The sequence below is a fragment of the Molothrus ater genome, chromosome 18, assembly GCF_012460135.2.
Source record: "Molothrus ater isolate BHLD 08-10-18 breed brown headed cowbird chromosome 18, BPBGC_Mater_1.1, whole genome shotgun sequence".
NCBI lineage: Eukaryota > Metazoa > Chordata > Aves > Passeriformes > Icteridae > Molothrus > Molothrus ater.
Window position 1 is genome coordinate 4,774,189 of NC_050495.2, and position 15,939 is coordinate 4,790,127.

At 53.3% G+C, this 15,939-nt stretch overlaps 1 protein-coding gene across 1 annotated transcript in view; it reads left to right on the top strand.

Moving 5' to 3' along the window:
* Positions 1–15,939, top strand: part of MYO18B (myosin XVIIIB) — a 66,469-nt gene that overhangs the window by 15,572 nt on the left and 34,958 nt on the right. The window contains 12 exon segments of the mRNA XM_036393417.2: positions 3,329–3,493; positions 5,075–5,165; positions 6,243–6,435; positions 7,040–7,120; positions 8,044–8,191; positions 8,323–8,482; positions 9,526–9,709; positions 10,762–10,954; positions 11,528–11,637; positions 13,241–13,306; positions 14,578–14,706; positions 14,926–15,069. Coding sequence (XP_036249310.1) covers positions 3,329–3,493; positions 5,075–5,165; positions 6,243–6,435; positions 7,040–7,120; positions 8,044–8,191; positions 8,323–8,482; positions 9,526–9,709; positions 10,762–10,954; positions 11,528–11,637; positions 13,241–13,306; positions 14,578–14,706; positions 14,926–15,069 — 1,664 coding nt within the window.

A 15,939-nucleotide genomic window follows, 5' to 3' on the forward strand; every position in this document is an offset into this window, starting at 1 on the left:
GCACGTTGTCCCCAATGACACCATGAAGGGACAGCTTCAGGTAGCACTAATTTCATCATCTCTTGAGTGTCTACCACAGTAACTGAATTATAATGGGCTGAGTCTGGATGAAGGTTGTATTTATAGAGACTTTGTTAATACGGATGGGCAGAAATTGCCTTATCCCTTACAAATGATTTTAGGACGTGCTCTAACCCATTTCAGAGGCAGCCACATTGATCTACACCCTTCAATTTATGAGGGCTGCATAAAGGCTGCCATAAACTAAGGCACAGACATTTATAAATGTCTCTGCAACATGTCATAACACATCTTATGGTAATTTATGCCATTAATCATTTATTAATTATTCTAAAAGGATAGATGCTGTCATGACTTACAGTGAGTTCTCTTTTCTCCTTCTTTCTGGTGTTCTCTTTCCTCATTTCCATCTACCTTAATACCCTTCCAGCTTTTATAGATGACCCTATGCATCATGAGTGTCAGAAGGCTTTTGGCCAAAAAATTTGAAAGTCTTTCAGCCCTGTGGGTTTTCAGGAGAGCAGATTTTGGAGATGCGTCTCATTTTGGGAGTGCCCAGCTCATGGGCAGGTGGAGGGATGGTCATGGGGAGCTTTGCTTTGCTCAGACTTCCTGCACATTCTGTCCTCAGTAAATCAGCCTGGGAGGGATTGGAATGCTGTGCCCAACGAATGCTGCTCCATTCTCTGAGCAGGAGCAGGAATGGGAGCAGCAGACCCGGGCAGGGCTGCAGCTCTGAGCACTCTCTGGTGTGGGATTAACAAGCAGATCATGTCTCAGTGTCGCTCACTCTGGTATCGATTCCCCCACCGTGTGTCAACAAAAGGGGAGAAATGAAAGGAAATACAGATGAAAAATGGATCAAAGCCGGGTGGAGCAAAAGTCTCAGTGGGGGCGACGACACTTTTAATGTGGTTAAACCTGTTTCCCGATAGCCATCTCTTCCCTCCCCTTTCATGCCCTTTGATGTTGTGTATTCCAAATCCTCTCCTTGAAATCTCACCAAAGGGAGCCTCAGCACTGCTTTTCCAGGGCATTCAGGAGCTCAGCCAGGCACCTCCTTCATCCCCATCCCCTGCCCTGGCATGTGTTAAATGGGCCCCAGTGTGGGCTAAAGGCACCTTTTTCCCTTCTCTCCTCACCCATTCCATTTGTGCAGGAATAAACCAGGAGGGAACAGCACCACCTCTCCCTGGCTGGGGATTGAAAATGCATTTGCAGCTACAAAAACGCCGAGAAGAAAAGGCTGAATTTCAAAAGCTCCTTCTGCTCCATCCCAGCTGCCTTTGAAACGTATTAGAGCAGCTCTTTTATTAGGAGAGCAGCCTGGCAGCTGGAGGCCAGCAGGGCACCCCGGGCACCATTCACCTGAGTGCTCCAGTCCCTTTGTGGGCTGCAGAAAATCCCCTGGTTTAATTTATTTGCTGTCCCTGTAAGCAGAAGGGAGGCTTGGGGCGCAGCGGGGGCGGCGTTCAGCTCGCTCTCACGCTGTCCTTTTGCTGCCTGACATTATCAGAATATCAGAATATCAGAATAAAGCTTTGTGGCTCCCTGCTCCCTGTGGGCTCCCCAGCACACACCTGTAATGGAGGTGGCTGCCATTCCAGCCCTCCTGGTGCTGCCACAGCTGTGTCAGGAGTCACTCCAAACCCCCTGGCACAGCGAGGCTGCTGCAAATCCGCCCTCCAGAACTCCTCTGGATGCAGGAAAACCACAGGGCAGGCAGGAGGGTTGGAACCTGCTGCTCAGGTGGGGGACACTGAGCTGCCCCAAGCCCTGCAGAGGTCAGGGGCAGCAGGGCAGTAGGAGGGACAGGAGCACTCAGGCAGCCAGGGAGGAAATTTGGGGTCAGTGAGACCACCAGCAACAGCCCAGGGTGAGTGCTTGAGCTGCTGTGGCCCTGCACAGATCCACCCCTGTGGCATCATGGCCTGGGAACCCAGGAAATTGGGAACTGAGCAGTTTGGGAATGGGCTGGGGCTGTAGCAAGAGAGGCTGAGCTGTCCCTGTGAGTGCTGACCCTGTGTTTTCTTTCTGCTTCTCTTAAATATTGCCTCGGCCAAAGTAATTCCCTTCAGGTGTTAAAGTCAGCAGGTTTTCCATGGTCACATCACACTCAGGAGAGCCATGTGGAGCTGCTGGTTATAGCTCATGGAGGCTAAAATGGTGCTTGGGGATGCCAGAGCTGAGTGGACCCTCTTGTTTGTCCCAGGGATGCTGGAGTGGGCAGTGTGGGATGCTGGAATGGGCAGTGTGGGGTGCTGGAGCAGTGTGGGATGCTGGAATGGGTATTTTGGGATGCTGGAGCAGTGTAGGGTGCTGGAATGGGCAGTGGGGGGTGCTGGAGCAGTGTGGGATGCTGGAATGGGTATTTTGGGATGCTGGAGCAGTGTGGGATGCTGGAATGGTCAGTATGGGATCCCAGCCAGGTCTATACAGCCCCCCCAGCCCTTCCAATTCCCCGTCAGGCAGAGCTTTTGTGTCTGACAGGAATCAGCGTCCGTCCAGCCAGCTCAGACAAGAACAAGTGGAAACAGAATAAATCAAAGCCTGGAGTGTTGAGGCAATTCCCCTGCCTGCTCCAGCACAGCCCTTGATGTTGGAGTCCTTCAGTCAGCAATGAAATACTGGGGAAGGATCAAAGGGGCAGGGAGAAGGGGGTTGATTAATCAAGCACCCCCAGCCCTGCTTTGTGCATCCCCTCAGCCAGGAGAGGGTTCCCCATGGAGCTTCCCAGGGTGTGGCCATCCCTCGCTCTCCATCCCACACCTTCTCCCTGCCACCAGCCTCCAGCTGTGTTTTAAGGGCCCATTTTAGCTGAGAGCCCCCCAAGCTCCTCATCCAGCACCCACAAGTGCCACCCTGAGGTCTCTGGGTGATTTTGGCTGCTCCCATTTTTGCTCATCCCTCTGTGCTTCTGAGCTGTGCTGCCCGGCTTCCTCCACAGCACCTTTCTGCTCTGGATTTGTAAAAGGATTAATCCTGCGGATTACTTCCCTATTGATTTAAATCATTAAGCTGGGATCGTTATCACCGGCTGCGAGCCATGTCTGCTCGAGGGGAGGAACTGCTGCTCCCGCCTGTAGGGACAGCAAACACTGCTGGGACCCTGAAAGGTGATCCCGGATTTCCAGGGATTGCTTCCTAATCCCATCAGCTCCCACCAGCACATCTGCTGCTTTGCCCTGCTGAAACTCTGATGTCCTGTGGTTCGCTTGGGACCCGACTTGCCTTTGGACCATTTTGATTCTGGGGGTGCACGAGGGGGCGTTTTGGTGATGCTGAGTCCCCCCGTGCCCCTCCCCAGTGGGCAGGAAGCAGTTCCTGAGGTTCGAGAGCGCCAGCCGCGCTGCCGAGGTGCTGGGCTGCGACGTGGAGGAGCTCGGCAGCGCCGTCTTCAAGCATCACCTGAGGCACATCCTGGCGCAGGTGACAGCGCGGGGTCGGCCCCAGGCAGAGGAGAGCCCGCCAGGTACCGCCACGGCCCCATCCCCTTGATCAGCGGAATTAGGAGTTTACAATTATAAATTGTAAAGAGGGTGTGGTTTATTGCAGCTGGGGTGTGTGGGTGTGGTTTATTCCAGCTGGGACCGTGGGGGGGGTGTTTCCACCAAAATTTCTGAGATGGGTGAGATGGGTTTTGGGTTTAAACACACATTGAGCCCCCAAGCTCACACCTCCCTGCCTGCCTATTCACCACCCAGAGTTTTTGGTGGTGCCATACCTCATGGTAGTCCTGGGTGGGTGTTTTTGGTGAAGTAACATCATCTTCATCAATGTTCACTGCTTGAGTTTTTTTTCTGGGCAGGCACAGTGGAGGTTTGGCTTTCACTCAGGCCAAAACCAGGAGCCTGGTTCTTGCTGGCTCCTTCAGTGAAAGGTTTTGCTTTATGGGTTTCAACAGTGCCTGAGTTTTGCTTTACTGAGTTATCTTTATGGCCTTTACCTAGAGACTAAATTCTTACATGTTCTGTTACAAGTTGCCTCTACCTAGCAAGTTATATTCCTGTTAGAAACTGCAATTTGCATATTTGTTAAATAAGCTATATATCATTATATATTTCTCTCTCTCTATATATTATATTATAAATATAATATAAAAATATATAATATTATCTATAATATACCATATATTATATACTATATAATATATATAAAATAATACCTAATATCTATCTAGTATATAGATATTTTTATATATTACATTTATATTTTTAATATATATATTTCTGTTGTCCTCCCCCCACCTAAGTACATTACATGCTTCCAAAATTCTGAATTTTCATGGACATATATGTTTCCCATATCACCTTTCCCCTTTGTTTCTGGGGGAGAGGGAATGGTGAGGCAAATTGTCCTGTTTTTCTCAGGCTGAGAGGCCCAGGTAGGTCTTAAAATTAATAAAATCATTAACTGTGCTGTGTCACATCACTGCCCTCAGCTCTCCAGCTGCCCCTGCCTGACCCTCCTTAGGGACAGGTGAAATGAGATGAATTCAGATAAGTGATGTGGCTCAAATGCTGTGAGATCTCTGCCTAGAAAAATGGGGGAAATCCCCAAGCTCCACAAATTAGCTGGTGTTGTGCTCCAAGCCCCTGTGTCCTGCAAGGAGATCTGGATCAGGGATTGTGCTGCTGAGCCACCAGAAACCTTAAATTATTGTATGGCTCTGATTTATGGAGGCAGACTCAGCATGTGTGAGGTGGGAGGGTGAGATTTTGCCTGGATTTCAGATCAGCCTTCCCACGCTCCTTAAAGGTTGGACTTGATGATCTCGGAGGTCTTTCCCAACCTTGATGATTCCATGGCAGCAGCAGAATTCCAGCTGGGCCCTGCAGGTTATCCTGATAAAAACCAGAACCTGAGGAGGAGACCTTTGGCATGGCAATAGTTGCATTCCTTAAATCCACGAGAACTGAAGGCAGGCCAGGGGATGTGCTGTGGAGCTGTGTGGGCTCTCCTGCACCACAACCCAGGGAATCCCAGACTCCACCTCAGCTCTGAACCTGGCTGGAAATAAACGTGTTTCCTGCTCTTCCCTCCGCTGTGCCAGGGCCGAAGATGACGGGAGTGGAGTGTGTGGAGGGAATGGCCTCGGGGCTCTACGAGGAGCTCTTTGCTGCTGTGGTCTCGCTCATCAACAGGTACCAAAGAGCTGCTGGGAGCTGGGGGTGGCAGCCCCTTCTCCAGGGGCATGGAGCAGGTGGCTGATTCCTGCTGGAAAAACAGGCAGTTGTGTGAAAATCCTTATGTGGGAGTGGCGCTGGTATTGTAGAATGGAGGGAGACCCTGATGCAGGGAATGATTGGCATTTGAATTTGATTGGCATTTGATATTGATTCAGAAGGCTGAACAATTGCTTTATTAAACTATACTATATTACATTAATATTATAATTATACCAAAGAGATGCAATATAGGAGTGTGCCCCCTGTTAATGGAGTGACAAAACTGTCCTTTGTCCCTCAAAAAGGAAAGAAGCCCAGAAGTTTCTCTCTCTCCTTGATTAGGTAAAAAGCCACCCCACTGATAGGCCTAAGGGACTTCACCTCAAACTTAAAAATAACTAATTATACAAGAGCCAAAAAGCCCCACCTAAGCAATTTACTAGAAAAAGAAGTGAACAAAGAAACTAATTGCTTTTGTGAGGTGTTTTACCAAGAGCAAGGACCTCCTGCACCTGGCTCGGTTTTTCTCTGTTATTTTGCCTTTCATTAAATCTTTTTGTTTCAACACTACAACAGAAGCCATCCTGCTGATTTTTATGCCTCCAAAGGTAGCTGAGCTATCTTGAGTGTGTTATAGACCTCCAAAAGCTTTTAAGACCTAGCTCAAAAAGACTACTATACTAAAGATACATACTAAAGAAAATCTCATGGTTGTCTCCAGACACTTAGGTACAGCTTTGACTCAATTGGCTAAGGAAACAAAAGAACTTTCACTGGTGCTTAATTAATTAAATTAAGTAAATAATTTTCTTAACGCATTTTACGTGTATAAAAGTAATAGGAGTACAGAACAGAGATAAGAATTGGGTTTTTTTCTTCTCAGTGCTTCTCCAGAAAGAATCTTTGGGAAGTTGTGCTCTCTGTGAAGAGAGCTGAGGCTACAGCGCTGGCGCTTGGGACTGCAATGTCTCTTGTGGCACTATGAGGGCTCAGCTGGCACCCCTCTGCTGCCGTTTGTGGGTAAATCCTGATGCTGTGTGTGGCTCTCCCCAGGTCCTTCTCCTCCCAGCACCTCTCCATGGGCTCCATTGCCGTGGTGGACACCCCTGGCTTCCAGAGCCCGCGGCAGCAGCGGCGCGAGCGAGCAGCCACCTTCGAGGAGCTGTGCCACAACTACGTCCAGGAGAGGCTGCAGGGGCTCTTCTATGAGAAAACCTTCCTGCGGGAGATGGAGAGGTATAGAGAGGTGAGGAGCAGGGCTTGGGAGAAGATCCTAGCACCCGGGAGTGCCTTTGTGCCCAGGAGTCCCTGGGCACTGTGATGTGAGTGAATAATTCAGGGGCTTTGCTGGGAGGGCTGCAGTAGGGCTGGGGTAGCTCTGCATGGAGCAGAAGCCTCTCTCTGCACCCCCTGCCTCAATTCTGAATCCTCTTGGCTATTTCTGCTCTCTTGGTATCTTTGTGGAAGCTGCCATGGCAGGAGGGTTGGAACGAGATGATTTTTCCCAGCACAAACCATTTTGGAATTCTATTATGTGCTTGCTGCAGCTCAGGAGACTTTGTGCCTTCTGTTGGTGCAGCTGACTTTTTCCTCAGGTGATGAATAATTGAGGATAGAAAGGAAAATGATAAATTATTGCAGAAATAAGCTGCTGAGAAACCTACAGGCAGAGATGAACTTATTATAGGCTTGAAGGAGTTACCATAATGCCTCAGCCCTGGGAAAAGAACTGAATTCCTATGGTTTAACACAGACATCATTGAGTAAGGATAGATGTACCCTTCCCTGGTGGTGAAGACTTCCAGATGCCATCCCACGACTGAAACAAGCCTTTAAATGACGTTTTCCAGGAAAATGTCGAGGTGTCTTTTGATCCTCCAGAGCGCTCTCCGCTGGCCACGCTGTCCATCATCGACCTGAGCTGCTCCCAGGTACCCTGTCCCCTCTGCATCCTGCAGTGAGGGCTCCAGAGGCAGAGTGGGAGCATCCCAGAGCAACCTGAGGTGTTGCAGGGAGAGGGGGGCACAGCATCCTCTTTGGACTTTTTGCTTTTTAAACTATGAACACCCTCCCTGACCAAGCTCTGCTCTCCATTACCCCCTTCCATCCTGGGGTGATGGGACACTGCTGAGGGCGATGTGCAGAGCTGGATCAGGTTGGAGAGGGTCTGCTCTGGGCTGGGGGTACAGCTGGGTGGTGGGAGCAGGGTGGGGGAGCAGAGCAGGCTGTGGTGGAGCCCAGAACCCCCCGTGTCCCTCGGTATTGGAATTAAATACCAATATAGCCGGATGGAATGTGCCTGGGCTCGTCTGGCCCTTGCTGCTTGACCAAGGTGGCAGCTGTGGTGGTTTCACCCCAGAAACACCTTTGGCTAGCTGGTTGTTGCAGCTGAGTACATGGAGACAAGTCCAGGCATGCAGGAGCTCAGGTTTACCTCTGATGGAGAGGCTTAAGGTGAGGATGAAGGAAAGGAGTCTGGTTCTGATGGAGGTTTGGATCCAGAGCTTTATTCCTGGCCCACAGGCCTTTGAATCCAGCACCAGCTCCAACAGAGCTCCCCAAACCGCGTGGCTGCTGTTCCTTTGAACCCCGGGGAGAGGGGGAGGGAAGGGGTAGGGATCTCACCAACCAGGTAAGGGTGGGGGGAGTCTCAGGGGACAAATGACACCTGGATGGCCCAATGTCCTCAGGGCTGAGAGGCATCTTTTGAACGACGCCCTTTCTGGAATGCCAGATTGAAGGACAGCACTCAGCAGGGGTCAGGGAGGGGGAAAGGAGAGATGATTTGCACACCTGGGGAAGGAACCAGGATAGCTGAGACAGGCTCTTCCATCACACTGCAACACCTGGGCAGCCACAGGTGCTCAAGGGCAGCGCCGGGGCCGCTCGCCGGGGGCTGCTGTGGATCCTGGATGAGGAGGTGCTGGTGCCAGGCTCTGGGGATGGCACTGCCTTCGAGCGCCTCTGCTCCTACTTCGCCACCAAGGCACCCCACCAGGACGGTGAGTTGGGCTCGGCTCGGCTGCCCAGCCTCTGGCATCGCTGGGTTTGGGATTTTGGGGAGATGTGGACGATTCAACCCCTCACTGGGTTTTTTTTCTGGGTTGGTCCTGGGGTGCTGTCACTGCCACAGGTGAGGGGCACCTGCGCAGGTGTGAGCAGACGCTGCACTTCGAGATCTGCCACCAGCTGGGCACGGCCCCCGTGCGCTACGACCTCACGGGCTGGGTCAGCAAGGCCAAGTTCAACCTGTCGGCCCAGAATGCCATCCAGGTGCTGCAGAACTCCACGGTGTAAGTGCCAGGAGGTGCCACAGTGCCCGTGGGAGGGTGTTGGGGGTGCCCCTGCCCTGAGTTCAAACCTGCCCCAGCTCTGGAGACAGAGGGTGGAGTGGGGCATCTCTTGTGTGAACAGCGGGGAATGTTTCCCACTGCAGAAGGCAGCTTTAGGTGGGATTTTGGGGAGAATTTCCTGGCTGTGAGGGTGGTAAAGCCCTGTTCCATCTCTGGAAGTGTCCAAGGCCAGGTTGGACAGGGCCTGAAGCAACCTGGGCTAGTGGAAGGTGTCTCTGCACAAGTCAGAAATGTGAGGCTTCCCCAGCAGCTGCCCAGGTTTTTCCCTCTGCTTTGAGCAGCCTTGCAAACGAAATTGGAATTGAAAGGGAACTGAAGTGCTGCAGGTGTCTGTGCACACAGGGGGATTTTAACCTTCTGCTTGCATGCTCCTGGCTCATTTGGTTTGGGCTTCAACCCAGGGAAACTTTAACAGAGCAGAGAACACCTCCATGCTCCAACCAGGGAGGATGGAGAGGGTGCAAGTGTCCCATCACCCTATTGCACACCTCAGAGCAGCACTGTGACCGTGTTCACAGGGGTCTCAGGTTGAGGGAAGAGACGAGGATCTGACTCCATGTTTCAGAAGGCTGATTTATTATTTTATTATATATATTACATTAAAACTATACTAAAAGAATAGAAGAAAAGATTTCTTCAGAAGGCTAGCTAAGAATAGAATAAGAAGGAATGATAACAAAGGCTCTGTCTTGGACTCTGTCTGAGCCAGCTGGGCTGTGATTGGCCGTTAATTAGAAACAACCACATGAGCCCAATCCCAGATGCACCTGCTGCATTCCACAGCAGCAGATAACCATTGTTCACATTTTGCTCCCGAGGCCTCTCAGCTTAGGACGAAAAATCCTGAAGAAAGGATTTTTCATAAAAGATGTCTGCGACACAGCCCCAGTTTGGAATGTGGGGCGCTGGGTGCTGCATCCCCGTGGAAGAAGCCGGGATGCCGACCCGGGCTCCGTGTGTGTGTCTGTGTGTCCATCCCGCAGATCCGCGGTGCGGGAGCTGGTGCGGGCTCGGGCGGCGGCTCCGCTGTGCTGCCCTGCCCTGGCCGGGCTGGAGGGGCGCTCCCAGGCCGCCCTGCACCGCAACGCCTGCCTGAGGAAGACCTTCGCCAGCAGCTTCGCCGCCGTGAGGAAGAGGTCGGTGTGCGCGCAGATCAAGCTGCAGGCGGTGAGTGGCAGCGGATGCGGGACACGGGGGTGGTGACACGCGGCGTGGTGGTACCCGGGGGGCGGTTTGTCTTGGATACGGTGCCTTACAGGGGTGTCTGCATCCCCAGCAGGGAGATACTGCCCGTCCCCGCTGGGGCTGTGGCCAGCGGCGGTGATGCGCTGGGCTGTGCTGGGCTGCTGGCACTCGGGGAGAGCCCCCAGGCAAAGAAATCAGGCACGGACGGCACTCAGATCGCACTCAGATCTCAGCACACAAGTTTACACACAGATCTCACACAGATCACAGAGATTACACAGTTTACAAACAGATCTCACGCAGTTTACACTCAGATCTCACACAGGTCTCACACTGATCTCAGATCTCACAGAGTGCGCACAGATCAGACAGATCACACACAGATCTCAGATCTCACACAGTTTACACTCAGATCTCACACAGGTCTCACACAGATCGCAGATCACACGCAGATCACACACAATTTACACGCAGATTACACACAGATCTCCTACAGTTTACACGCAGATTACACACAATTTACACGCAGATCACACCCAGATTACACCAGCACCTCGCTGCTTTAATTCTCTTTAGTGCTCAGACAGTAGCCAGCCCTGGGCGCTGGGCACTGCCAGGCTCCTGCTGCTCTCACACCTCATTAAGTGGCCAAACTCTCTCAGGAGAGGAGGCTCAGGCTCTGCTGAGTCCCTGGCCAGCCCGTTCTGGGGTCTTGCCTGTCCCTGGCAAACCCCGTGCCCAGCATCCCTCAACCTCAATGATTTTTAATCCTTCCAGTCCAAACCATTCCATGATTCTACAAATCCTGGTATTTCTACAAATCCTGGTACATTTTCTGGCCATCACTTGAACATGTGGCATGTCAGGAGGAAGCGTCCTGCTCACCACCCTGCGTTCACCCTCTGATTGAGGCAGTTCCCAACACAGAGCTGACCCCTCCACCTACCCAGACGCCCTGCAGGTGGCACAGGGAGCCTTTCCCAGTGCCAGCACACGCTGACCCTTTGTCCCCACTGACCTCTGCCACCCTGCAGGACGCCCTCACCAACCTCCTCCGACGCTCCCAGCTGCACTTTGTGCACTGCCTCCTCCCAGGGATGGGCTGGGAAGGGCCGGTCCCTCGGCCCCCAGCGCCACCAGATGCAGCCCCACAGCTGGATGTGGTGGCCCTGAGGACACAGCTGGAGGGGACCCAGCTCCTGGATGCCCTGCGCCTCCACCGTGTCGGTATGTCCAGACCCTTCCTGGCCCATGCCCGTCCCACCTGCAGCTCCCTGCCCCTGCTCAGCCTTTGCTCATCACCTGCTTCTCACCAGCGGGCAAGGAATCCCTCCTCCTTCAGAAATTCCCTGTTCAGAAATTCTCCTCCATTTATATTCCTGCTTTTTGGAGGCGTTCTGAGCCCCTCTCCTGCCTGAGCTCTGTGGCTGCAGCTCTAGTGGAGCATCAGGCTGGACCTGCACTGCCCACAGCCCATGCCATGGGGACAGGGAGCAGTGCAGGAGGCCCAGGGGCATGTCCTGTCTCACACAAGGTGCTGGGGTGGCATCTGGCCACCTCAAACTCATCTCAGTGCCCTCTCCCTGCCCTGGCTGCAGGGATTTCCTCTCTCAAGGCAGTTCCCCATGTCCCCTCCACCCCTGGTGCCCTTTGACGTGCACAGGATGTCCCAGCAGGTCCCTCCCCAGTGTGCCAATGCCCTGGGTGTGGTGCAGCCCCCAAGAGCCCTGTGTGCCCCCCAGGCTGTTCAGATCATGCCCTGGGTGTGGTGCAGCCCCCAACAGCCCTGTGTGCCCCCAGGCTATTCGGATCGGCTGCTCCTCACCCAGTTCCGCAGGCGCTTCCAGGTGCTGGCTCCCGAGGTGATGAAGAAGCACAACTCTGCCTACGAGGTGCCAGATGAGAGCAAGGTGTGTGTGCTGGGCTGGGGGGCACGGGCTGAGACCCCCAGTGGGGCTGTGATGATGCCAGAGCTGAGAGGAGGATGTGGGCATTGCTGTGGTCCAGTCCCTCTCCCTGGCTCCCAAAAAACTGAGGACGAGCCAGGCAACATTCCCAGAGACCCAAGAGAGCAGGGACTGTGGAATCTTTTGAGCACTGGGCATCACCTGCAGCCCGGGGTGACTCCTCACCTCACCCCATGATGCTGGCAGCCAAAAGAGCTCAGGAGGGCATCTGGGCACCTGCCAGTTTTATTTGTTTCTGAGTAAATCTGTAGCAAAACCAGCGCAAAGCCATGCCTGGAATAAAGCTGTGGATGAGCCACCAAGAGCTGAGAGGAGCTGAATTAAAGCTGGGCACGTGCTGTGCTGTGCAAACTGCAGCCAGCATGTGCAAAGGCAGTTAAGACCTCGGGATTTAATAAGACAAGTCTGACAATTGGGAAAGGTCAATATTGCCATGAAATGCTGTCGGAGGCAGAGGGTGCCTTGTCAGCAGCGTGTAAGCAGGGGATTTGGAAAATCCCATCCTCCCTGGAGCTTGCTGCCACAGGGGTTTGTCAGCTGGGAAATGCTGCCTAGGACACAGCATGAACCTGGCTCTGGAGCAGGAGAGAGGCTCAGCTGTGAGGGGACAGCGAGAGCTGGCCCTGTGCTTGTGCTGGGGTGGGACTGTCCTGCACAGCCCTGCACCACTCCTGCTCCCAGCAGTGCCACCAGACCAGGCACAGGAGCTGGTCTGCTGTGCTCACAGCTCTGCTGCTTCCTCAGCCTGGCACGGTGTTTGTGCTCTGTGATCCTTGTCTCATTCCCTGCTGTGCTCCATGCCCTCCTTGCACGGCGGCTGGTGAGGCATGGGGTGCAATCCTGCTGCTCCTGGGTCCGTGGTGGAATATTCCTTCTGTGTGTTTGTCCTTCAGGGAGCAGATGAGATGATGTTGTGTGGAGTGAGGTGATAGCAGAGGAGTTTTGTTACAATTTCTGCAGCCCTGGGGCTTTCAAACCACCCATCCAGACAGCGTGGCTGCCCCAGAGGGTGGCTGATGTTGCTGCTGTTGTGTTCATGTTCTGGTCCAAAGCTTGGAGTAATTGAGTTCAGGCTTCTCCTTGGGATAATCTGCTCGAATCCTCCAGGAGTTCTGTGCTGTGGGCTCAGGGGGGACCTCAGCCCTTCCCCCTGTTTTTGGCTCCATGGGATGAGCTGCTGGTGAGGTGGGCAGGAGAGGAGCACTGAGTGCAGCTGGAGGGTGCTGGGACAGGCACTGTCCCCTCTGTCACCTCCTGCCCATGCACCAAGGCTCTGCCAGACCAGGGATGGCAGCAAAAGGAGGAGAATCTCACCTGCAGATGCAGATCTCTGCTCCCCACCCTGCTGAAAACCCTGGGGGAGGAAAGTCCTTGCCCTGGGACTTGGGACTGGGCTTTGGCAAGGGGAGGAGGAAGGGAGGGCAGGGCTGGGTGAGCCCTCGCTGGGTGCCCACGAGGACTGGGGGTCTCTGCACCCCATTTCAGCAGCTCCCAGCAGGGTGTGGGTGTTTCCTCAGCAGTCCCATGATGTGTCCCTTCTCTGTAGGCTATCGAGGAGCTGTTCCAGGCGCTGGATCTGGAGAAGAAGAGCGTTGCCATAGGACGCACCCAGGTACCACCACTGTGCCCTGCTCCCCCATTGCTCTGGTGTGTGTGGGCACAGCCCCATGCCAGGCTCCCCAGCAGCCCAAAGTTCCTCAAACTGGAGACAAAAGCTCTCCTCCACTGCTGCATGTGGCACTAGGTGGGCTGGGAAACCGAGACTCGCTAAATATCAGAGCAAAGCCTCCTAATTCTCATCTGAAAGCAGAACCCAGGGTAAATCCTGTACCTAATTACCAAAATCCAGCCAGCCCCTGGTGGTATTTAAGTCCCTAATTACCATTGATGTCTCCTGGGAGTGAAGGGGGCTTGGGCAGCTTGTGGGTTTGCTGCAGAGCAGGAACTGTCACAGCAACCACATTTGAACTTCAGCGTGATGGGCTGAAAGAAAAATTAATTTCACGTGTGTGCTTGCCTTCAGCTCTGGAGTTTGTAAAGAAAGAATTCACGGAACGGTTCCGTGGAGCAAAATGACTTTCTTTTATCCTGCACTGAGCAGTTTGTAATTATCTCCTCTCTGGAACCCTCGTTTTAATCAATAGCACGGTGGCAGCCCCGGTCACATTTCGTTAGGGACGGGTTCGCTTTGCCGTCGCTTTGAGCATTGATTTTGTACCAGCTGTGAAACTCGCAGGCTTGGGGAGTTAATTCAGACATTAATGAGGCAATCGAATGGGTGGTGGAGCAATCATGGCATCAGCTCATGAGAGAGCCACTTTCCTTGGGGTTGTGCTGTGATTCAGTTTGGCATGGCTGAAGCGCAGCTCTCTCAGCACAGCCCCGGCCTCGCCCGGGTCACTCAGGGTTATTAAAGCTGCGCCGTGCAAATGGTTGGGAGCTCCTGATCCTGGATTCCAGGAGCTTCTCCCAGCAGTGACCCAGAGACACTTCAGATACTCAGAGATTGATACTGGCCTGGGTCTGATGGCATCAGCAAAACTGTGCCATTGCTGAGGCGTTTCAGAGAAAGAAAACAATCTGGTTTATTTTGGTTTTGCTATTGTAACACATCATTGCTGTTACCTGTGTGCATCTGAGTGTCACCTGTTAGAATCCTCTGTCAGTGGGGGTATCCATCCATCCATCCATCCATCCATCCATCCATCCATCCATCCATCCATCCATCCATCCATCCATCCAACCCCAGAGTGAGAAGAAAGGGCAGCATCCCACAGGAAAAGTTTTGAGGAATTGCACCTTGTGATGGTCAATGTCTCTCTAAAGGAGGAGGGAGAGTTTCCAGCCCTGACCTGGGGTGTGTGACCTGTTCCTTGCTTCCAGGTGTTCCTGAAACCAGGGGTGATCTCCAGGCTGGAGAAGCAGCGGGACAAGCTGATAGCCCAGAAGATGACTCTGCTCCAGGCTGCCTGCAAGGGCTTCCTCAGCCGCCAGAAGTTCAAGAGACTGAAGGTACCCATCCTGTGGGCTGGGGACACCTGAGCCCACACCTGGCATGTGGCCCACAGCACCCAAATAAGATCTTTTTGAGCTCCTTTGAAGCTTTCCCCTGCAGCCATGAGATGCTGTGCTGCCATCCCTGAGCTCCTCTGCCCCTTTCCCTGTCCAGCCTGGTGTCCCAGCCTGGTGCTCCCTGGCTGGGTGGGGGCCATCCCTGCTGTGTCCCCACAGATCCAGCGCCTGGCCATCCGCTGCATCCAGAAGAACCTGCAGGTGTTCCAGGCTGTCAGGCACTGGCCCTGGTGGCAGCTGCTGAGCCACCTGCGGCCCCTGCTCAGCGTGAACCTCGCTGAGGAGCAGCTCCGTGCTAAGGAGGTGAGTGCCAAGGGCTGGGATGGGCAGGACAGGGCAGTGTCACTACAGGACACGAAATAAAATGATGCAGGCACTGGAATCTCCAAGGTAAAACAAAAGGAAGTTCAATTTCTGACTCCACGCGTTCTGCAGAGCTGTGGAGGGAGAAGTGACTTCTTGCTTAGAGGGACCGTAGCAAACACACCATGTCCCCTGCAGTCAAACCCCATTTGATGGGGTCCAGGGATCCCCCACTACCCTCCTCATGCTCTCTGCAAGCTCCAGGGGCTGTGTCAGAGCCAAACCCCTGGGGATGGGTTTGTCAGCCTGTGGGGTGCTGAGAGATGAGCATTCCAACACCCCTGTGGACAGAAGGGACTCCACTCTGTGCTGTCCCCACTGCTGTGCTGGCATCCACCTGTGTTGCCCTGGGTGATGGGAGATGCTAATGGACATTTTTTTTGTCCCAGGAAAGGCTCCTTTCACCCCTCTGCACCCTCTGAGACCTGTGCTAAATTCCCATCTTCCCTGGAGTCCCACTCCTCCTCTTGCCTTAGTGAGGTTTTAACAAGATGTTTTCAGGCTGGCTCAGATGAAATAAAAGCTGCCCAAGCCTCTGTTTTTGTCTCCAAACCCACCTGGGATCCATCAGGCCCCATCATCTGTTAACCTCTGTTTTTATCACCACTCTGCACGCTCAGTGTTGGACATCAAAGCAGGACAAGGCTGCATGGAGCAGCTCCTGCTGCCTGGGAAGGAATCACAGCCAACACCGTGCCTTTGCACCGTGCTCTGATACCTGCCAGGGCCCTGGGACACTCCCTGGGCATGATCCAGGCCCCTGGCTGCTCATCCCAGGCTTTTGAGGTTTGCTGCTCTCTCATAAAACAT